At 49.4% G+C, this 23,263-nt stretch overlaps 2 protein-coding genes across 2 annotated transcripts in view; one reads left to right on the forward strand and one right to left on the reverse strand.

The window, feature by feature from the left end:
* Positions 1-9,568, reverse strand: part of hunk (hormonally up-regulated Neu-associated kinase) — a gene marked incomplete at both ends in the record, with an annotated part of 10,271 nt that extends 703 nt beyond the window's left edge. Inside the window, 9 exons of the mRNA XM_084474636.1 lie at positions 1-121; positions 735-888; positions 1,309-1,477; positions 1,839-1,965; positions 2,850-2,977; positions 3,682-3,817; positions 4,030-4,085; positions 5,106-5,398; positions 9,332-9,568. The exon at positions 1-121 is cut by the window's left edge and continues 703 nt beyond it. Coding sequence (XP_084330762.1) covers positions 1-121; positions 735-888; positions 1,309-1,477; positions 1,839-1,965; positions 2,850-2,977; positions 3,682-3,817; positions 4,030-4,085; positions 5,106-5,398; positions 9,332-9,568 — 1,421 coding nt within the window. The remainder of the gene's footprint in view (positions 122-734; positions 889-1,308; positions 1,478-1,838; positions 1,966-2,849; positions 2,978-3,681; positions 3,818-4,029; positions 4,086-5,105; positions 5,399-9,331) is intronic.
* A 1,496-nt stretch (positions 9,569-11,064) lies between these two features.
* On the forward strand, positions 11,065-23,132 carry LOC311354054 (SR-related and CTD-associated factor 4-like). The gene is made up of 19 exons (XM_084473848.1): positions 11,065-11,200; positions 12,735-12,818; positions 12,958-13,002; positions 13,099-13,260; positions 13,441-13,573; positions 15,029-15,165; positions 15,332-15,706; positions 15,797-15,885; positions 16,003-16,084; positions 16,272-16,439; positions 16,724-16,794; positions 16,903-17,087; positions 17,616-17,716; positions 18,157-18,270; positions 18,906-19,062; positions 19,244-19,353; positions 19,566-19,725; positions 19,820-19,972; positions 20,446-23,132. The coding sequence occupies exons 1-19, from the start codon at positions 11,171-11,173 to the stop codon at positions 21,774-21,776; spliced, it is 3,687 nt and encodes a 1,228-aa protein (XP_084329974.1). The 5' UTR covers positions 11,065-11,170; the 3' UTR covers positions 21,777-23,132.
* The last annotated feature ends 131 nt before the right edge of the window (positions 23,133-23,263 follow it).

Raw genomic sequence — 23,263 nt, forward strand, 5'->3', positions numbered from 1 at the left:
TGCTGGGGCGTGTTGGGGAACAGAGGGTGGATCTCCAGGTACTCCATGGAGGACGAGGCCACCGTGCCGGGCGGCGCCAGCGGGGAGGCCCGGTGCCCGCCGGTGATGGCTCGGAGGAGGCCTGAGGAAGATAAATAAAGTAAAGGTGTGAGTCCGTGGGTGACTTGTTTCTGGGGGCTTTGCATGTAAATGCCGTTTTTTTTTCCGAAATGAAGGAGCTAAGCTAAGGGAGCTGTTAAAATGCGTGAGATAATAGAAGCGTTAACGCAATTTTATTTTAACGCGATTGATGAAAATGTACGCATTTAACGCGCCCTTTTTTTTTTGGCCCACAGAATGTCAACATTCATATCAGAATTTGTTTTTGTTTTTAGTTCCACTTTACTTTACATTCGATTACACTTAGTGCAGCTAAGTGACAGCCTTTTTAATTCCCAAATCTGCGGTGCTACTTATTTGAATTTGAATTTATTTGAATTGAACTACACTTGTAGTAACTGTTGGTGTACAATTCCAAAGAAATCTGTGGTGTTCGGTAAGTTTCCATCCAAAAAAATATTTCATCGTTCGACAGCCCTAGAAGATACACATAATCCCCTAGATGGAGGAATATCAGGTCTAGCCAGGGCTGTGAAATCTAAAAGCCGTCGAGTGTCATTCCTTCACATTGTGTACAAGAACAAAGTACAAAAAAACCGAAGCACGCGTTGTCCTGAGATCACCCGTTACCTCACCTGTTCTGTGTTTCTTCTCCTTGCTCGGGCCCTTGCTGACAGCCAAGTACACAGGGGTCTGCTTGGGGGGAATGGTGACCTTGTCCACGTGCTTTCTCCACTGGGTCTGGAAGTACTCGTTTTTCTCAGTCTTCTTCTCCTTGTACTGCATCTCCTGAAATGGATATCCACAAATTCCAAAGCATGAACAACCGGTGTTGAAGTCACCCGACTTGACACTTACAGCAACCCCAAATCAACAGTGTTTGTTTTTATAATACTATGATGACACCAGCCTTTCTGAAGGCTTCTGGTGTGGCACATCAACCATGCAAGGTGACAGCTGGTTGGGAGCAGTCAGGGTGAGGCGTCTCGCTCAGGGACACCTCGACACTCAGCTAGGAGGAAGCCGGGGATCGTACTCGCAACCTTACGGTTACAAGTCACCCCCGCTCTACCTCCTGAGATAAGCCTTAAATGACTCCCAAACTCACGTTGATAGAACGTTCCGCAAATGTACGTCCTGCGTCATTTCTTTCCTCCCCTGACAAGCAAGAGTTTTTTTGTTAAGTTCATAAACGTCCTCCTGACTCACCCTGTACTCCTTGGAGAGTCTTTTCATCTTGTTGTTGAGCAGGAAGTAGACGGCCAGCGTGTGGCAGGCGCGGTTGGTGAGGACGGCGCTCAGCACCTCACTGTGCTTGTAGCTCATCCTCTCCGTCATGTGGAGCAGCACCGTGTGGTTGATCTCCTCGATGTGGATCCTACACAGGGTGACGCGTTAGGATGGCGGGGAAAGGGCCTTCACAACAAACCCGGGCCTCCCCAGCCTCCCCTCTCCTGTCTGGTTGTCTGGGGCCGTCTCTCTCCCCTAAAGACTACTGTCTCTCTACTATGTCTCTACTATGTCTCTACTATGTCTCCTGGTTTTAAAAGATAACACTCCACCTCACTATCTTCAGTGGAAGAAAATGTGCTTCGGCTATGTTTGAGAACGACTGTGGATGGATTATATACTAGTCATGTCCTTTTTAAGAAATGAAGGAACTATTAAGAAATACACGATTTCAATGAAAACGATGTAACGGATATGCACGAGTTGTTTGTGTCGGTGTGTGGACCCACCTGTTGAGGTAAGGCGCTCCCGTGTTCTTATTGGCCAGTTGGAGCCAGGAATCGGCCATCACCTGGTGGATGTTTGGCCGCTTGGCCGGGTCGGGCTCCAGGAGCTTCTTCAGCAGGCATATGGCGGCTGAACGGCACAGAGAGCGACACAGAGACACTTAGTGTTCAGTCCGGGGGGTCCGCAGCTACGGCTTTGATTCTGAATGGCATTATCCGTTTGTCTTTTCCAGGCGGACACGAGTCAGTGCTTTCGATTGTTTCGAGAAGCGACCGACGTCATTGGAAAAGATGAAAAAATATAAATTGACTTCAAACGAGTCTCGGAAAGCAGAATAATTAGAAAGAGTCCCCAGACATTTGAGCTCCTTAATGTTGTGTTTGTCCCTAACTAAGCTGGGGCCACTTTGCTACTCCAGGGTGAAGCGTCTCATGTGGTACTGCATGTGGTACAGGCTGTGAGGCGCTGGTGATTCTCTATCAGCTACCCCCCCTGTAGTGCACATGACCACACACACTTCACAGAGCCTTGCGTGACTGCTTACAACCGACCCTAACCCGGCGCCAAACTAGCATGTTATAAAACGGTGCGTCAAGAGACAATCCTTGACATTGATCGACTGGCAAACAGACACCCACCGCATACTTTCCTGTTGCGTCAGTTATTTTAGACAGTTTGCCAACGCGTTGAGCAACAGATATAGGTCTGAAGTGGCAGCTACCGTGCCTGATCCATTCTCCCATTGTACCTAGCGTGCCTTTCTGTCGTGTCTGTCTTATAATTACCACCCCATTAAGACCAGATGTGACACAGGCAGATGCCAAGAAAACACTAGTTGTTCAGACATGCAGGTACATTTGCATATCAACCGTGCATTGCTGTGCAGTGGCCTGTGCCACTGTAGGAGTCATGCGATGGCATTTCTTTCCTGTACAGATCCCATGAGGGGGGGCATGTTGGGTCTGACTGTCTCTGTATTTGCATATACATACAGAAAGGTGTGTGTTAAGTACCTGAAGACAGAGAGGGAGGCAAGGGGTTCATCTCCTTATCCACCATCTTCTGGTGCAGGGCCCGCAGACTGAAGGGCTCCACGGTGAAGGGCAGGGTTCCGGTCAACATGGCGTACATGTTCACCCCGCTGGAGACACACACACACACACACACACACACACACACACACACACACGCACGTCGTTAGCCACACTGGAACCACAGTGGTTCTTACTTCTGTTTTATGTGCTGCTGCCTCAAAATCCATGTGTTAGCGTAGACGTCCAGATGCTGACTAGACGGCCACATTGTGAGCCTTGTAGCAGAATTGCTCTGGGTCAAATTGAAAGGTTCCTCTTGTGTTTAGCGTCGAAAATGCCTAGGTCAAATACAGTAAATGACCTAGGTAGATATTGATTATGGAATGTAAATAGCACTCCGATTGGCTTAGATATCACAACTTGGCCAAAATACGACGATTATGCTATGAGGCTAACGATATTCTAGAGTAGATATCCATAAACTACCTTGGTATCAATTTGCTATATATATATATATATATATATATATATATATATATATATATATATCCATATTCTTTCTAGATATCCATATGCTAACTAGATATGCATATGGTGGCTCGGTATCCATTTGCTAGATAACCCGATGCCGACCCTGGGCTGCGTGGCTTAGTGAGTTGGCAGCTGCAGACTAGCAGAGCAGCCACACCCACACATACTTGGGATGTAGATATCACTCATTAAACAGCAATTCATCAGCAATTCTTGGCACAGCATTTCCGATCTGTCGCAATGGAGAGTGGAGGAAGAGAAAGTTGACGTTGAGACTCACATGGACCAGACGTCCACCTTGGGCCCGTACTTCTTCCTGGAGAGCAGCTCTGGCGCGGCGTACGCCGGGCTGCCGCACTGCGTGCTGAACGGGTCGGAGTAGCCCAGGATGCCGGCGCAGTTGCTCAGGCCGAAATCTGTCATGGGGGGGAAGAAAGAGGGGCGGCGGTTAAAGTGGTTTGTTTGATTGTTTGTTGTGAGTGCGTGAGTGGGTCCACCCCCGACCGCAGCCCAAGCCACACATTTTCACAACACACACAATGCTTGTGACCGTTTTTAAATTGGATTGTTCCATCCCGCCGACCAACACATGTTTGCATATTAAAGGACAAAGGCTGCTGTGCGTTACCTATGAGCTTTATGTTGTCCTGCTCGTCCAATAGGAGGTTTTCAATCTTCAGGTCCCTGTGATACAAAGGCAAGAGGAAGAGTTGAGTGTCATGTATCTATAGAGACAGCGTTTACACTAGATCAATCCTACTCCTCTGCATACAATGAACCCGTGGGGGGTTGGGGGGCCCACTGTAGAAAATAAAGTAGTATCCTTGAAAAGACGATGTGTGGGGACCCCCCCCCCCCCACCCGACGCCCACCCCTTCACGCCACCCTGTCATTGTGGGTCACGCTGGTCTTTTCTCACGATCTATTGTGCGACTACAATCTCCCCTGTGTTTTATAAATCCTGTTATGCAGGTTACAATACAACTCATACAAAAGACCTTCTCAGGCTCTGAAAACAGCGATAACTTATAAAAAAAATACTCTGAATGGGTATTAATAATTTTTTTTTCCAAAGCTATTATTTTCGCATATGGTCACAATACCCTGAATAGTTTATAATATAATAGTTTAGATAATAATAGTTTTGAGACCAACGCTGAAACAACAATCACTTCACATCGTTCTCATCTCAGCTCTCCTCATTTTTAAACGACTAGGGTTTCCCGTTGTGCGTATGCATGTGATCGTTTATGGATAAAAAAAAAACACGTCAACACTAACCAGGCTTAAACCACCCTGTGAAAGATCATGTTTATCTGGGAGAACACACGCACACAATGGACCAACCCACAGCAACGACGCAGCAGTGCCACCACCGACGTGGAGACGGCGGCGGTGGTACTGCTGCGTCGTTGCTGTTGGTCGATCCGTTCTGGTGGACGTCAACGTGTCTCATCGCCCTCCCCAACCATTACCTCCCCAACCATTACCCTGACAGTTCACCTCCCCAACCATTACCCTGACAGTTCACCTCCCCAACCATTACCCTGACAGTTCACCTCCCCAACCATTACCTCCCCAACCATTACCCTGACAGTTCACCTCCCCAACCATTACCTCCCCAACCATTACCCTGACAGTTCACCTCCCCAACCATCACCTCCCCGACCATCACCCTGACAGTTCACCTCTGGTCGTCCTCACCTGTGCACCACGCCCGCCCTGTGCAGGTGCTCCACGGCCATGACCAGCTGCCGCACGTACTTCTGCGTCTCCCGCTCGTCCAGCTTGTTCTTGTCGTAGATGCGGTTCATGAGGTTGCCCCCGGGGCACAGCTCCATCACCAGGTAGTAGCTGTTCTCCGTCTCCAGGATGTCCAGCAGCTGCGTGATGTTTGGGTGGCGGATCATCTGCTGGATGTGGCCCTCCCGCCGCAGGTTCTTGGTCACGTACGAGTCCTTCTTGGCCTTCCGCTTGTCTATGACCTTGACGGCGACCTGGGGGGCGGGCGGGCGGGCGGGGGGGCAGAGGAGGAGGAGGAGGAGGAGGGGGAGAGGAGGAGAGAGCGTTAGACGTGTGGTTGTAAGGCATGGTGGCAGCAAGGGCGTCTGGACGTCTCTCTGTGGGCGAGGTGCTGATATTATCAGTGAGGCACGTTGGATCGTCTGGGAGGGAGGGAGGGAGGGAGGGAGGGAAAGGAAGGACAGACAGAAAAAAAGAGAGAAAGGAAGGAAGGAAGGGGGGAAGGAAGAAATGAAGGCGGAAAGGAACGAAGAAATGTAGGAAGGAAGGAAGGATAGAAAGAAAAAAAGAAAGGAAGGAAGGCAGGAAGGAGGGAAGGGAAGAATGAAGGAAGGAAGGAAGAAAAGTCTCACAGGTGACTAAGCCATAAGTCTCCCTAGCCGGGTGTAATAGTCGCCAGTGACCTCTCCAAGACAGCTGTTGCCAACGTGGACCCAACCCAGTCGCCTTCAAAGAGACCCGGGGGGAGCTGTGTGTGTTTCTATGTGTGTATGTGTGTTTGTGTGTGTGTGTGTGTTTGTGTGTGTGTGTGTGTGTGTGTGTGTGTGTGTGTGTTTTCTTGCCTGTGTGCACGCCCGTGTGAAATGGGCTACTGAGCCGTCATAAAACAGGGGCAGGCAAACGTTACACTTTAAGTAATGGACAGCGTGCTGCCAAATGGTGAGTAGCCCCACCCTCCACCCCCCCCCCGCCCCACGTGCCACACATCCCCCTGAAAACGCCTGAAGAACACAGGCTTGAGGAGCAGACCAGGCCTAAACCAGGGCCTGGCTGACGCTCCTCTCAGGCTGAACCAGGCTGCTCCAAAAGCAGCCGTACGTCCGGAGCCTGGAGAAAGTCCTCTTCCTGTAACTCCTGACTGGAGCGCCGTGCAATTAATCTTCTCCGTCGGCGCGGTCCGGTCCGTTCATACCGGTGAGTGGCCCGGGGCTCACGGCCGGCATACTGATACCATAAAAAAGCACCGCGAGCCCCCACATTAACAAACAGCTCACCTCCTCCTCCGGCTCTAAGTGTTCCTCCTCTCCCTTTACCCTTGAGTCTCCCTCAGCGTTTCGGTGGGGGTGGCCGGGGGGCGGGGGGGGGGGGGGGGGGGACTTCCAGAGGGTGGCAAACCACCGTACCTCACAAATCAGCCTTCAAGGAGAGTCAACAGACACAATAAAAGCTCTGGGCTGCCCGCTGCATTACCATATCCATTACAGAAATGATTTGGACGAGTGTTTAAGAGGGCCGGTCAGAGAAGGTGATCTTCCGGTTCCCCTTCACCCGCTGCCCCCTTGCTACTTTTATTCCTCATGATTCATGCGACCACGACAGCTTAATTTCCCCTGGGGCAATTAATGGCAATGATGGCGGGCGCGCAGGCATGCACACACACACACACACACACACACACACACACACACAGAGACACGCGCAGACACACACACACACACACTCACAGACACACACACACACACACACACACACACACAGAAACACACACAGAGAAACACACAGAGAAACACACAGACACATACAGTCACACATCATCACACTCAGACACAGAGACACACACCCACACATTCAGACACACAGACACACAACCGCATAGACACAAAGATACTCACATCACACACACCCATCACCTGCACACACACACACACACACGCACACACATGCATGCAAACACACAAACACACTCATCACACTAACACACACTAACACAGCCGTCACAATAATACACAGCCTTTTGAGACAGCAGGCCGCGGGGCTGGGGGAGGGGTGCATGTAAGTATGGGGGGGGGGGGGGGGGGGGGTCGGGGTCACTACTGTATGTACAGTAGGAGGCATGAGGCTGGGGGGATGGGGGGCGGGCTCATGGGGGAGGGGCTTGCTGCCAGGGGGGCTGACTTGTTTATCAGACTCTGGTCAGACAAAGGGAGGGCGCGGGGGTCGAGGGGGGGAAAGTGGGTTAGAGATATCACAACAACACCTCCACACCGCATTCCTGCCCCAGACCCCCTGCCTTTACCCCCCCCCCCCCCCCCCGCCCCCACACACTCTAGTATCTCACACACCCCCCCTCCAGCACACACACACACACACACACATAAACACCCACACAGAAAAATAAACACACACACACTCACACACACACACACACACACTTAAATGCTTTTATTTGGATACACATTTACAAAGAGGGGAAAAAAATATCCAAACATTTTATAATAATGTGATAGGTTCATCACACTACAAGCCTTTGCAAGGCCTACATGATAAATTAAGTTATTAAACACAGAACACTTAACACACACACATACACATAAACACACACACACACACACACACACACACACACATGCACATAAACACACAAAATGTATTTCCAATGATGAAAAAAATAAATATTTTTGCTTTAACACAAACTGCTCACTTTGTCATCTGATGCTGTGGTGTCTGAATGCACCGCCTGTTAAAACCATGTGTCGAAAGAGAGAGAGAGGGGGGAGCGTGAGAGAGAGGGGGAGAGAGCGAGGGGGTAGGCATGTACTTCACTAGGTGATTGCCAGGGTTTGCATCATCCGCAACAAAGAGAGAGAGGAGAGGGGGAGAGAAGCATGACTGCTTTCGCTTCTCTTCACAGCGAGGTGGTGTGCTTGTGAGTGAGTGCTTGTGTTCATGTGTGTGTGTGTGTGTGTGTGTGTGTGTGTGTGTGTGTGTGTGTGTGTGTGTGTGTGTGTGTGTGTGTGTGTGTGCGTGCGTGCGTGCGTGTGTGTGTGTGTGTGTGTGTGGTCCTGATCCTTAAATGGCAATGTTACGTTTTTTCATTTTATTTTTAATTTAATTAACAATGGTACATAATTAGCTCCACGCCCAAGGACATGCGCATATGTACCTACGCGGTAAGTGGTAGCTTGTTTTTGTAATATGCAAATCCACAGGCTATACGCCTCCAAAAGAGCGCCCTAAAAAAAGAGACAAAGGCACCCAGTGGCCATTGGTTGCCCATATCAAAGCCCTTGCGCTAGCGGAATCATAATGAGAGGCCATTTATCAAAGACATCGTCTTCATGCAAAGACCTGTTACGGCGCCTCATAGGCCGAGCAATCGGAGCGCGTCTCCCAATCACAGGGCAGCGCACCTCTCGCAGTGAGCTCACCGCAACAGCACCTCCAGCAGACAAAGCAACCCGGCACAAATGGTCATCGGCGCTGCGCTCGTGCAACACATGTGCGCGTGCGTGTGTGTGTGTGTGTGTGTGTATGTGTGTGAAGACGCGTGCGCTCGCTCCCTCACTAAACAGCAAATATTTTGAGTAGACCTGAAGCTTGCCTTGTTGGTTTATACACGCACACGCACACACACACACACACACACACACACACACACACACACACACACACACACACACACACACACACACACACACACAGAGAGAGTAAATAAGAGCATGTTGTCAGATGCTATGGCTATAAAGGTGACCCGTTCTCTGTGCTCTGGTGAAGCTGTGCTGGCTGAATGGTCTGTGGGATTTAATTAAGTTACGATATCGACTATATATATATCTTGTCATCACACCTAGACCTGTATTCCAGTTCTCCAGCCAGTGTGTGGCTCTCATGAACATCGTCTGGCTGGCTATCACATGGTCTAGTAGTCTGTCTGACAACCGGCGACATTGTGTATTTATTTATTTGCCACTACTATTTAACTATTTAACATATTATTACCATATGTTCGGTTAGTGGACTGTACCAAATTAGAAATTATGTTATTTTATTGTTGCGCACAGATTATGGACTAGCCCAAAGCGTAATAACCCTAGTCGTCTATACGCATCTAATCGTACAGTGACTACTATTCAGAGCTATAAGAAGAGAAAATGCACATGTTTCAGTCGCGTGCCAACTCTGCCCACCTTTTCTCCCGTCAGCGCGTGAAGTCCCTCGCGAACTTTGGCGAACGAGCCCTCTCCCAGCTTCCTCCCGATCAGGTAGTTGCCGACCCGCTTGGTGTGGTAAAAGTTCCGTACGGTGTTGGCGGCGGGACTTCCAAGAGACACCGGGATGATGTTCTCAGTCCCGGAGGACGAGGGGGTCTTCCCCTCGTACAGCCGGTGGCTGTCCACCACCATGTCGCTGTCGGCTACTGGCATCACAGCCAGTGTCAAAGAGTTACCGTTTTCTGTTAGGTGAACAAGGCCTTTCCGTCTCTTTCCCCCCTTATTATGTTGGACTTAAAATGTCACAGGTAGGTCTACTGCAATTTAAGCACATTTGAAGTCCCGATCCGTCCGTGCAGAAATCCCCAATATTTAAGAAATATCTGGAGGAACCAGAGCCCGCGACACCTGTTCGTACCAAAGGTGTGATCCTGACTGACTTTGCTTATCTTAAACGTTGTTTCTTCTAAGATGATCAATTGTAACCCGACTATGAACTCGTTTCAATGGTGACCATTAAATGGCTGGACTAATAAACGCTGTCTTGATTCTTGTATTAAAGTCTCCTCCGGAGCGTCTGTTGTGGACTGAGTCTGTTGAATGCAGCGCGTGGTGGTAGCCTACTCGATTTGAAGACACTTTCCCGGTCGTCTGGTGGGCGTGTCCTACTGTGAGAAAAAAACAGATTTAGCGACTACGATACCATGAGATCCAATCAGAGAAGGCGAATCCAGGGGGCAGCTCCGCCCATTATTACGAATCGTGCTGTGGTCGAACCTCCGCGAACAAAGAATCCTGGTTCAAGATGTAGACAGGGCAAATTGTTGATTTGGACAATAAACTGTATAAATAGATAGAGGACATTTTAATTTAAAAAAATGAATAAATTGTATTTTTCCTGGACAGTAGGCCTACTTGACTCGCTGTAGCCATAATTGAATTGATCAATTGAATATCCCATAATTGCATTTAAATATAGGCCTGTTTTATTGACAAAAACGAGACAGTATTTTACCGACATCGAATTGTTAAACAATGACGAATTAACACACGGACTGGATTCACACATTGATATAACAGAGTACAGTTATATAAATCAATCTATACTATGAAAATAGCAGGTAATATTGTGTGGAGCTCAAAAGTTAAGCCTTCCTCAATTAAATATAGCCTAAATGCCTTATACGATTGCCATCTGATACCTGCTTTGGCTAGTTGTTGTTTAAATTAAGTAATTTCTGCGTTTAGACACTGTCTAATATTAACAATTTGCCTATCCCCGTTTAACCCCATGCTTTAAAAATAGGTTAACCCATAGGCATAGTAACTAGAAAGCAATGGGAACCCACTGACACAGTTCTACCACCACCTACAGGCACAACACTGTATATATATATATATATAGCACATATGTGTTAAATTATGAATTTCATTAAAAATGTTGAGCTTCAAAAAACATGTAAGTTCAACAACACAAAATTAAATAAAAATGAGAATCCGTCTTTTAAGTGTAATATGTATACTATACAGCTGTGGTGCTTTAACATGGAAACCATTATTACAATAAATCGCCATGCCGGTATTTTCTATATCGTGTGAGTGTAGCGCCCCCCGGTGGACAAACACCGAAACCACAATCAATCCCATACTGCCTTGCACCGTATCCGCCGACGCTAGTCCCCACGGCGCTTGAGCTAGGCTAGCTAACGTTAAGCATTCTAACCGGACATGTTGAGCCAATCCAGCCCTAAACAAACAACACAATAACCGGGTGACTTGGGTGAACGGGGTGAACACCCGCAACGCCGGGCAACCATGGAAGCCGTGAACGCCTTTAACCAAGAGGTATGCTGTGGTACACTGAGTACGGCATGAAGCTTTCTAGCATGCACTAGCAGGCCGAACACAATGAGTTGGTGTGCTCTTTAATTGGCTAACTACATTGGTGTACCGCTAGTGCACTTCTGCAACAATCGGACGTGCACAGGTGGAAACACCGATCATCCATCTGAACGAATAGATCTGAGTGTTCAATGCGATGTAAACATTATGGCTGTAGCTAGTACAAAGTTCCTCGAACCAGCTAGCCGCCTTTTGGCCGCCAGCGAGTGTGGGCAGAGCGGATCAAGTGTAGTAGCTAGCATAAGATGACGCTTCTTCCCCCAATTAATGCTATGTGCAATCATCCTTAGCCACAAATGCACAACACAAGATGTATGGTGTTGTGCATCGACCATGTACGCCAGTGGATGAGCAGCGGGCATTGCTTGGTGTTACTAAATGACTGCTTACCAGCCAAGTGTTTTTGAGTTCTTTGGAGTGAAATGTTTCCAACTCCCGAGGTGCTAGTTCTGGGAATTCGGTTATGTGGATTCTGAATAAACACGAGATTTCATTTTACCTTCACTTACTCTCACACCCACGTTATTGAAAAACATGATCGTCGCAACTTCTGTGCACCTTCATCTTAAGCCATGTGTTTGTTGAGTTAATGCTGTTGCGTTTGTGCACGGGCATCAATTACAAGCAAGTGGATTCACGTTGACTGCTGACAATGTGCTTGCTGCAGCCAATTTTTTTATTTGACAACCTAATAGGCCTACCTTTTTTTTAACAGTAAAACAGTATAAGTTTCAAAATAAATATCTCACATGGCATCTCAAACAATCATATTTTGATCTGCAGTATACATTTATTAAGTTGGCAATTTAAATTGTATTAATCGACAAGTTATTCTGTCATGTTATTACGAGTTTGACTTGTATGAATGTAGTTGTCTCCTATCACTCACCAGCTTCAAAGCTGCACACTGTAACCATTAGGCCAAACCTTCGATGTGAAGGGTACCTTCGTCTTCAATAATATTTATGGAGTTGAACAACCCATCTCTGGGCAGGTTATCTCAACCCCCCCAAGTATTCACATTACAGAACTGAAGACTAATTACTAACTAATTCACAACACAGAGCATGCGTTACCCGACTGGGGTTTCCTAGGGTTTGAATTACAATTGGATACGCAACTGTTTGTTGTTATAAGTGATTACTAAGTCTCTACATTAACCTAAGATATGGATGTAGTTGTGTTTCAACAAAAATAGTCCACGTGCAGCAGGTTATGTATTTAGTATACTTACAGCTGCAATCCCAGTTTTGTGAAGAGATTATGGTGTGCTCTTCTGCGTGAAAGCACTCAACTAAACCCCACTCGCCCATCTCTAATAGACCATTCTAAATGTAAACATCTTCTACACAACAAAGATGGTCGCGATGTTTAGAAATATGCAGGACACTGACCTAAATGTGAAGACTCTCACTTAAACTCCTCTCTTCACCATTCACTCAATCCTGTCTTCATCCCACTCATGCTCCTACTTTAGTTGTTTTCTCTGATGGACGCCAAGCCGCCCATCTCTCGGGCCAAGATGGTCTCCATCACCAAGTCTGCCATAAAAGCAATGAAGGTATGGAGGAACATGTCAATCCACTATACAGTGTAGAATAGATTCATTGCAAGCATCCTGTGGCTATACTGATATCACAGGATTTTGTTGTGTTGTTGTTGTTATTAAACTCCATATTTCTGGTTATTCTCATCCTCAGCTGTACAAGCATGTGGTTCAGATTGTCGAAAAGTTTGTCAAAAAGGTGAGTGCACCACCACACCAATAAGACAATCTGCTAATGGTCACGTAAAGCGTCAGCGGTGACCTCTGAGCGTCTGTTCTCTCCTTCTTCCTCCAGTGCAAACCAGAGTACAAGGTGTCGGGTCTCTACGTGGTGGACTCCATAGTGAGGCAGTCCAGGCACCAGTTTGGAGCCGACAAGGATGTGTTCGGGCCCAGGTTCACCAAGAACATCAACGGAACCTTTGAGAACCTGTGCCTCTGCCCAGTGGAGGATAGGGTACGATTTTTTTTAAACGTATCCGCGTCACAGGCATATCGGTTCCACTCCTCTGGAAATTAACCCGGTTTTGTTGGGTGATGCATAGCAGAATGTCACAGGCCTTTTGTTGAGGTAGCTGGGTCTGGTCGTGCCTGGTCTAACCAGAGGTATGTTTGCACCCTTGCTTCCTGTGCGTAGAGTAAGCTGGTACGCGTGCTGAACCTGTGGCAGAAGAACGGGGTGTTTAAGATCGAGGTGATCCAGCCTCTCCTGGCCAAGGCCACTGGCTCTGGCAGCGGGAGCTCCAGCTTCCTGAGCATGGACGACCCAGGTGAATGGTTTGGAATAGCCCTTTCGTCCGTATACGATGGATAACCCTGGAAATCCAGAGTTCTCGCGAGAGCACAATTTGAATTTGCTCAGCGAGTCACTCTGGGAACGAGCAATACACTCACTCCCTGATTCCCCTGGCCCAGAACATTAACCAATCACATCGGTGTATCTGATATAGGCGGGACAAAAGCAATGCTGTTTTACGGTCCGGATACGGCAAGAGTCTTATCTATTGGTTAGCTCCGCTGGTCTGGATACGTCACCCCTTGTATTCTTCTGATTGGTTGTAGTGTTATCCAATTGCGTGCAGTGATATTTTCAAATGCATGCTTGGTGCCGCTACTCAAGTTGGGCCATTTTCATTACTCATTGCCATAGCCTGACCCTACAGCTTTCTAGATGTGGGTCTGGATTTCCAGTCTATACTATGGATGTAATTTACAGTCTTTTGAAATGTAGAGATGCAGGGAATTAAACTGCAGTCAGAGTAGTTTTGTCACTGGAACCATACCAAGTAAATGCATTCACAAAAGCTCACCGTTTACCAACGTGACTATAATGCCGCTTTTCCACCGACAGTATCAGCTCGACTCAACTCGCCTCGACTCGACTCGGTTCCAGGCGCGTTTCCATCTAAAAAAGTACCTCTTCAATGTGGGCGGGTCGTAGAAAAGAACCTCTCCAACATGGGTGGGTCGTCATTAGGTTTTAATCACAGGAGACGCGATTCCCGGGAAATCTGAATCTGATCAAGACTATTTCCTGATTCCCGGGAAAGGTTATGATGGGAAATAAAATAAAATAAAAAGCGCAATGACTGTCTATTGTTGTCATACGGTAACGTTGATGGAGGCAAAACTCGAGCCTTGGGAAAGGAACGACACTAAAACGAAACAGTGAAACGCTGATCCTCCGGAGCCGGTCCGTGGACTCCAGCCACGCCAGACACACACAACCACGCCGGACACACACAACCACGCACAGCCTTACTCTAGCCCCGGGAAAGGAGCGACACACACAGCGAAACGCTGATCAGTGTCCCCCTCAGGAGCGCGTTCGTGGACTACAACCACGCCGGACACAACTTAACTTTGAATGATTATTCCCATTTACAGCCGCTGGCCAATCAGTTACCAGCAGTCTGTTTACGTCACACAAAAGTACCTACTCCGCTCGCTTGGAACCTCGACGGAGGTAGTACTAAAAAAAAGTACCTGGTACTAGGTACCAGGTACTTTTTTTGCCAATGGAAACGCAAAAAAGGCGTGTCGAGTCGAGCTGGTACTGGCGGTGGAAAAGCGGCATAAGTTAGACCTATTGGTTCTAAACATGGCCTTGGATGAATCCCACTAGTCCGGTGTTTCACTACAATGCTTTCACACGAGCTGAACCATCCGTGCATTCGTATGTGCCGTTGCGTTCCTTACGGCTATCAATGTTCGTGTCCTTGCAGGCTCTCCTCCGTCTCCAATCAAAGAACCCATGGTCCCCGTGATGGAAAACTCCACCAAAGTGGCCGTCCCTCAGCTGCCAAACTCTGATGCCTTGGCTGCCGTAGCCCAACTCTTTCAGTCCTCAGAGGGCCAACAGGTGTGTGCATGCATGTTTACCCAAGTCTTTGGCCCCGGTTCATGTTTTAATGTATGTGGTTTGTCGTGGTTGTCTGTCTGCACGATTTGATAATTGTATTTCTTCTGTTGTTAAGTGATTGTTGTGATACACGTTGGGACAACCCATCCTATTCCTGCTTCCTCAGCTTCAACAGATGCTCCAGAACTTTCAGCAGCAGCCTTTGAAGCCCCAGATGGAGACTCACACACAGCCTGCACCCCCCCAACCCCACCTCCAGGCCCAGCCTCAGGCCCACCTCCAGGCCCACCACCAACCCCACCTCCAGGCCCAGCCACAACCCCACCTACAGCCACAACCCCACCTCCAGGCCCAGGCCCAACCCCACCTACAGGCCCAGCCACAAACCCACCAACAGGCCCACCTCCAGGCTGTGCTGCAACCCCAGCTCCAGCTCCAGCCCCAGCTCCAGGCCCATAACTTTGTTCCGGGTCTGGGTGTGGGTGCCCTGCATCCTCCCCTGTCCACCCAGACGGCCCAGCAGAAGGCAGCCTTTGACAGGGTGAATCTTTCCTTCCATTTGCAGCAGTGAACTTGTCTTTGCTGAATTTAAAATAAATTATTCACTTTTTTTACTCTTGTGCGTCTGTAGAAATTACTGGACCGTTTCGACTATGATGACGAGCCAGAGGCCGGAGAAGAAACCAAAAAAGACGAGGCCTTGTCGTCTCAGCCATCCAGGTAAGACGCCAAGCCATTAAAGCGACCGTTTGGCAGAATTGAAGACGCAAAACAAAATACACAAAGTTACACACATAGCTGAGCCTAAAAAAAACCACTTGTTTTCTTTGGTCAAAGTATCCAGCAGCCCGGAGGCTTCCACCACAACATGGAACGCTTCTCATCACAGATGATGGGCGCCACGCAAGATCCATCACAGGTGACCGGACCAGCCTCATCTTAAAGCCACCATGCTTTTAACTTGACAGGGAACGCCTTGTTTGAGCATTACAATTCAATCATTCTAAATCCATGATTCTGGATTTAGAATTATTATTATTTTTTTAAATTTAGGATATATATGTATATTTTTTTATATTATGGACCAAATATTCTCCTTTTCCCAGGGTTCGCTTCCCAACGGTCAGCTCCTGGGGTACAGCATGCCACCAGGGCGACTCTTCCCAGGGACGATGCCTCCCATGGGGCAGGCCCAGCCTGGCCCTCCCATGCCTGGCTCTGCTGGGGCTCAGGGCTTTCCGGGGGCATATCCTTCCCATAATGCAGCGCCACAGGTATTAAAAACCAAATTGTCCCAACAATATTCTCATTGAAATATTCTGCCCTGCTGATTTTCCACCAGAAATGATTCATGTGGTTAATGTGCATAAAGAATAAAATACTGTACCACACTATCACACTACAATACAATTCCAATTGTTAACATTATGCCCCATCTTAAGATTTGACCTGTTTGTAAGGCAAACACTGGATGTCAGGATAGAAACGTCTGCCTTAGTGAAATCCATTGTCAAGAGGATTCCTGACTCCTTTCCTCGGTCTGTGTTTGTGTTGACAGCAGGACATGGAGGTGGAGCGATCCGGCTTCAGGGAAGGCCGGCACGGCCGCAGGTCCCACTCTGGCTCCAGGTAACGAATCTGGCATCCCGTTCTAAATGAATAGGGAGTTCAAATTAAAACGGCCACAGTGCTTCATCATCATCGTCATCATCATCATGGTCTTCCTCACTGCCCCAGGTCTCCTAAGAGGAGATGCTCTCGCTCCACCTCCCGCACGCGCCGCACCCGCCACCGCCGCTCGCGCTCCAGGGAGCGCCGCCACCACTCCCCGCACTCCCGCTCGGCCGAGCGCCAGGAGCGGGAGAAGGAGCGGGACCGCCGGCAGAGAGGCCTCCCGCCGCCCATGGCGGACACACTGAGCGGTGAGTGTCTCCCCTCATGGAGCCAGGGGCTGTCGGCGTGGATCAGTCTGACGGGTGTAGTCGCCGAAATGTCCCTAAGCGTTTGTGAGGTACCAGGAGCATGAGTAATGTCGTGAGAAGTATCTCGCTGTGTCTGCGTGACCATCAGCCTAGGAAGAAAAATGGTGAGATACGCCTATTTTCGAAAAGCAATTGCATATTTTCCTACCTGAAGCCATAAGCAGCAAATATTTTTTACCTATTTATTTATTTAGATATATTATATATTTAGTTTTAACAAAATTAAATCATAATTTCCTGTTAGAACGATTTAATCAATACATTCTTTCAGTGCGTGAGCTGTAGTTGTTTGGTGAGTGTACACAGTTTTTATAGAATCACTGCGTGGATAACGGCCACCGCCGCACACTCTTCCTCCCAGCCGACTGTCATGGGTTCCAGACAGGGCTTTCTTGTGGCCGTGTCTCAAGTTGAACGGTTGAGTGCTCGCTGTTTCCTTACGCCTGTCTGGTCTCCCTCGTCTCCCAGTGTGCAGCACCACTCTGTGGGTGGGCCAGCTGGACAAGAGGACACACCAGCAGGACGTGGCCTGTCTGCTGGAGGAGTTCGGACCCATTGACTCCATTAACGTACGTCCTCTCGCCCCTGCCCCCCGCCCCCCGACTCTGTTCTGAGACAAAGAAAAGGTTCTTTAGGTGCCGCTGTTGGTGCTGCTGTAGGTACGATTCCAGAGTTGTAAGGGAGAGCAGCAAAGAGTGGAAGAGAGCAAGGAACAATAACAAAGAAACGTCCCCTTCCCGTGTCACATTTACGCACCTGGGATTGACGGGGCTAGCGACGGCCCAGGGACTGTCCAATACATTTAACCCTTATGTACAGAAGCACCTTTACTCCCTAATGGGAAATGGGGCGGTCAGAGCAGAAAGAACACAACAGGAATTCAAAAAGTATGGCTGTTCAGCTAAACGGCTTTTCTCACGTGGCCCTTTTGTTTTCTCCCACTGCTGAGGTATGGTGCGACTTATTACAAACAGGCATCGTGTCTAACCGCTTGTGCTTTGACGATCAGATGATCCCGCCGCGCGGCTGTGCCTACATCGTCATGGTGGAGCGGCAGGACGCCTACAGGGCCCTGCAGAAGCTCGGCAGAGGCAACCACAAGGTCAACCAGAAGGCCATTAAGGTACAGGAGCATACCCCGTACCGCAGCATACTCTGCCTTAAGGCTCAGTCATGGTTCCACGTCGACGCAACGCAAGGGGCTTTACGGACCCATTATGTCCTTGCGGACCCTCCTTGCGTCCACCGCAAGGGGCCTGATGCGACGAGTTGAGGAGACGCAGCAGTTAAGGGCTGTGATTGGTCCGCAGAACCAAAACAGGCTCACGACTGTGTCGCTGTGTCTGCGTGGTTGTTGCGCCGACGACGTTGAACCATAACTGAGCCTTGACTCATAGGGCGGATCCGCAGGACACGGGACACGAGAAGTCGACCAGTTGAATCGTCGCTCAGAGAGACGGAGTCAACTAGAATTATCTCAGTTGAACTGTTTTTGTGGGGGCATTATAATAACCGATTAAAACATGATGTATATAGGCTTGGATAAAGGAATTTACTGCTTTACTTCATGGGAAAGAGAAAGTAATCATTACCAGAAGACGAATGCCTCATAAGGAGATGTGTCTATTTCATGTTAGATCGAATGAGAGATGTAGACGGGTATCGCCCTGCCATAGAATGGCATCACCTATGTGGCGTGGTGTGTGTGAACGTTGCTCCCCGTCCATGTCGTTGATTGTGTTGTTTTGTCTTTGACAGATTGCATGGGCTTTGAACAAAGGCATCAAGCCGGATTTGAAGCCACTCTGGGATGTGGAGCTGGGGGTCACGTACATACCCTGGGCCAAGATCAGGGAGGACCAGCTGGAGGACATCCAGGAGGGAGGCATGCTGGACGTGGACACTCTGTCCCCCGGTGAGCAGCGCAGGGCCTCCAGCGAGCTGGAGCCGCCACGTTACCTTTTGGTTTATCACAGTAACAGGGTTTATCGGTGCCGCCCGGTTCCAAAACATGACAACAATGTATTTTGTCATGTTTTATTTGTGCTATAATAACACAATAATAATTGTTTTTCTTCTTCTGTTCGTCCCGAAAGAGTGGAAAGGCGTGACGAGCCTGGAGCAGCAGGAAGAGCTCCCTCACAACGGCCGCTCTGAGCCTGCTCAGAACCAGGAGACGCCGGGTCCACCCGCTCACCCGTCCCAGGTCTGGTGGCCCTTGAGCACGCGCTAGTCCCCCCCCCCCCCGTCTTAAGGCAGCTCCTTCTCTTTGACGCCTCCTCCCAGGCTGACCTCCTACTGCGACACTTTAAAGTTCAAACCGACAGACGCTCCTGGTGGTGACACTGATGATTGTGTTGTTGCTGAGACCAGGGGTGCCTGTGATGACTGTGACTGTGACGCTTGTCCCCCTCCCAGGGTCCTCCGGGGCAGCTGCCGATGGGGGGCCCCGGGTCCTTGCAGCCTCCGGGCTATCCCGGGCCTATGGGCATGCCGCCGCCGCCGCCCTCCTTCCCTCCCGGCGTGCCCCCGCCGCCCTTCATCAGACCCGGGTTCAGTCGCATGCAGATGCCCACAGGTAAGCGGTCAGCAGTCCGCAGCAGCCCTTCTGTTTGTGTGTTCTATTAAAGTGCGGAGTGGTGCTCACTCGGCGTGACGTCTGCCCCCGTCAGGTTACCCCCCTGCAGGCGGGATGCCTCTGGGACCGCCTCCGTCCGGGCAAGGCGTGGAGGACCCGTCTCTGGACCCAGCTGGACTGGCCAATAGGAACGGTGATGAGAGGCCGGAGGGGCAGCACCCGTATAACAACCAGATGGGACCCATGGGTCAGTTTGACTTTTGACGGCTTTTGTACCAATGTGTGACTTGAAATACACTGTAGGTTTACTGTTTCAGGTGACTGTGGTGCAGTTGAACATAGTCAATTTGAGGAAGAGGAAATGCTCATTGCGTTGTTTCAGAAGTGTGGCTGGTTCAGCCATGCGGCCATGCTGTCTTCACCTGGCTGTGAAATGATTGGTTCATAAAGTGGTTCATGAAGTTGAATACTTCAATTGTAATCATCAGTATGATGTGTATGTATACATAATTAATGTATCAATTAATCAAAAGAATAACTAATTCAGATTCATATATATATATACAGTATATATAGAGTGTATATAATGATTTGAATGTCCTGTTACAAAAAGTGCAGCCCATTGCCCCAGTAACAAAGGGATCAGCTCTGGTTCCTGAGCAGCCTCAACGGGCCCCGCTGTGCAGACTAAAGCTTCTTCCCTGCGGCGTCTCCTTCCAGGTCCCCAGGTGAGCGGACCACCCGGAGCCCTGCCCCCCATCGGGGGGCTGCTGGGGGCCCGGCCCGGCATCATACCCCTTCAGCGGCCCCCGGGGCTGCCCCCGCCCCACATGCAGCGCTTCCCCCCCCCCCACGGCCCGAGGCCCCTCCACCCCAACATGCCCCCCATGCTGCCGCAGATGCTGCCCCGGGGGCCACACCTCCCCATGATGCGCCACGAGCTGCCCCCGCCGCTGCCGGGCGGCTTCGGGATGATGCCGCCCCACATCATGAGGGGCCCTTTCCCCCCGCCGCACGGCCCCCCTCCCCCGCCGGGCCTCCCTCCTCCGCCCCCGTTTGTCCGACCGGCGGGGCCCCCGCCCGGGGGGCCCGAGGAGGCGGACGACCGGCCCTTCAGGGGAGGCCGGCCGGGGTTCCGAGAGCCCGAGGCTGAGCGGGAGCGCGACTGGGAGCGGGAGCGGGGCTTCGGAGCGGGGCGGCGTCCGTTCGACGGCGGCAGGGGGGCCGAGGGGGAGAGGGCGGGCGACGGCAGGGAGCGCCTCGGCGGCTGGCAGGAAGACGGAGGCAACGCCAGGGGAGGAGGCTGGGATCGGGATCGGGAGCGGGAGAGGGAGAGGGAGCGGGACGGGGACCGAGATAGAGACAGGGACCGGGATCGCAACAGGGATCGAGAGAGGCCGAGGGATCCGGAGAGGCCCAGGGATTCGGAGAGAGTCAGGGATCCGGAGAGGCCCAGGGATCCGGAGAGGCCCAGGGATCCGGAGAGGCCCAGGGATCCGGAGAGGCCCAGGGATCCGGAGAGGCCCAGGGATCCGGTGAGGCCCCGAGATTCCGAGAGAGTCAGGGATCCGGAGAGGCCCAGGGATCCGGAGAGAGATCGAGATCGGGACAGGGACCGAGAGCGGCATGACCGGAGAGAGAGGCGGGGCAGCCAGGAGGCCGACCGGGAGCGTGGGAGGGTGGAGGACGGGGAGCGGGAACGCGGGCGCGGCGAAGGAGGAGAGAGGGGGAGGGGAGAGAGGAGAGGATCGGAGAACAAAGACAAGGACAGGCCGCGGCGGTCCGAGAAAAGAGAAAGAAGTTCGCGCTGGGACAACGACGATCGGCTGGCTGAACTGGAAAACATGGACCGCCTCCGTCACTCTGAGACCACAGAACCTGCTGCTGCTGCTGCTGCTGCTGCTGCTGCCGCTGCTGCAGCAGCTGTGGAACTCCCCGAGAAACCCAGCGAGGAGTCGGTCAGTGAACCCTCAGAGCAAAAGACAGAATCAGAACCTTGTGACACCCCAGTTCCTGCCCCTTCAGAGCCTCCTCAAAGTGACAGCACATAGGCCACAGAGGAGTCATGTGCGGACCTACTTCCAAGCCATTTTCCCTGCTCAGATACCTACACATCTAATGGACAATATTTGACAATTCTGACTCCCAAGCCCTGACAAAATATTCCATAGACGACAACAAATGGAGAGGCCTGGAGAGACTGGCGAGGTGGCCGTTGAAATGTGCTAGGCAGAGGAGAACAACAGAAGTAGTGTTGACTTGTAGGAAAAAAATAACTGGTTTACATGCTGCATAACCCTTTGTTGAATTTCATGCTCTTCATTTTTTAACAAAGTGGTGGTGATGTAAATTGGATCGAAATGCAAAATGGTTTCGATATAAGCTGTCATAAATAGGGACACATTTACAGTTAGGGAAGTTAGAAGAAGCTTTGTTCCAAATTGACTTAAAATGAGTACATTTGGACTGGAAGTGGGCCGGATTGCACTTCCTACTTCAATAAGTCTATGAAGCAACTCATGGAATGCATGCATATTAGTTCCCCCACTAATTGAGGTTTCCTAAATTTCAGCAATTTCAGGCTTTCTGAAATGTATAATGTGGACATTGAGTTATACAAATCCTGTTTGTTGTTTATTTTTCCATGTGTCTTGCATTCACTGAATCCCATTTTCATCTTATTCTTGTTGTCTTCTAGTAACCACTCGCACTGCTACACAAATCACAAGCAAATAGTGTGGCCTTTGAAATGAACAAAATGAACCCGTTTTAATATTAGGTTCAAATGGAGTAAAGAAAAAAACAACGATCAGATTTGTATTTGTTATTTTTTTAGGAATTGTTTTGTAAATGTTTGGCATCCCACATGTCATCTTCTCTGCTGTAACATTACAACTGCATCATTTAGCGCACTTGTAAATCGTTTTTGATTGGTTATCATACCTAAAGTGCAATGTTTCATTTCAATTACATTTCATGTCACGGTGTGTGGATGAAAGTGTAGTACGTAACTGTCCTGTGAAGTGCAGCTGCTAAACTGTTCCAGCATCAACATTATTTCCACTTGTAGGGAAAATTCAGGGTTAGAAAGACAATGTTGGGTTTAGGAGTGAATCACATTTCTTGGTTCCCACTCTAATGATATGCATAGACATCTAAATCGACTGCATCTTGAAGAATAACTCATCCACACGGATACAGTCCGCTACCGCGTTGTGTAGTTCCAAAAAAAAAGTCAGATGAGCGTATGTACTGTAATTGGCAAGAATTTGCTAATATTTAAGGATTTCTCAATGCCTTTCTCACTTTTTTTTTTTTTAAAGGAAACAAGTTGGTAAACTGCTGTGTATATGCTTTGATCTCACAAACAATGTTGGAAAGTCGCAAATACAAAAACGTACACCGGCCCTTTGCTTTCATGTTTTTAATCGGCTTCTGATTTTGAAAGTTGAGATGTTTCTATGATTGGAAAATTAACAATAAAACATAGACATGAAATCTACAGTATTTCAGCTAGATGAAATTGTTTTTAATAAAC

Source organism: Micromesistius poutassou, assembly GCF_964030765.1.
Source record: "Micromesistius poutassou genome assembly, chromosome: 10".
Lineage (NCBI taxonomy): Eukaryota > Metazoa > Chordata > Actinopteri > Gadiformes > Gadidae > Micromesistius > Micromesistius poutassou.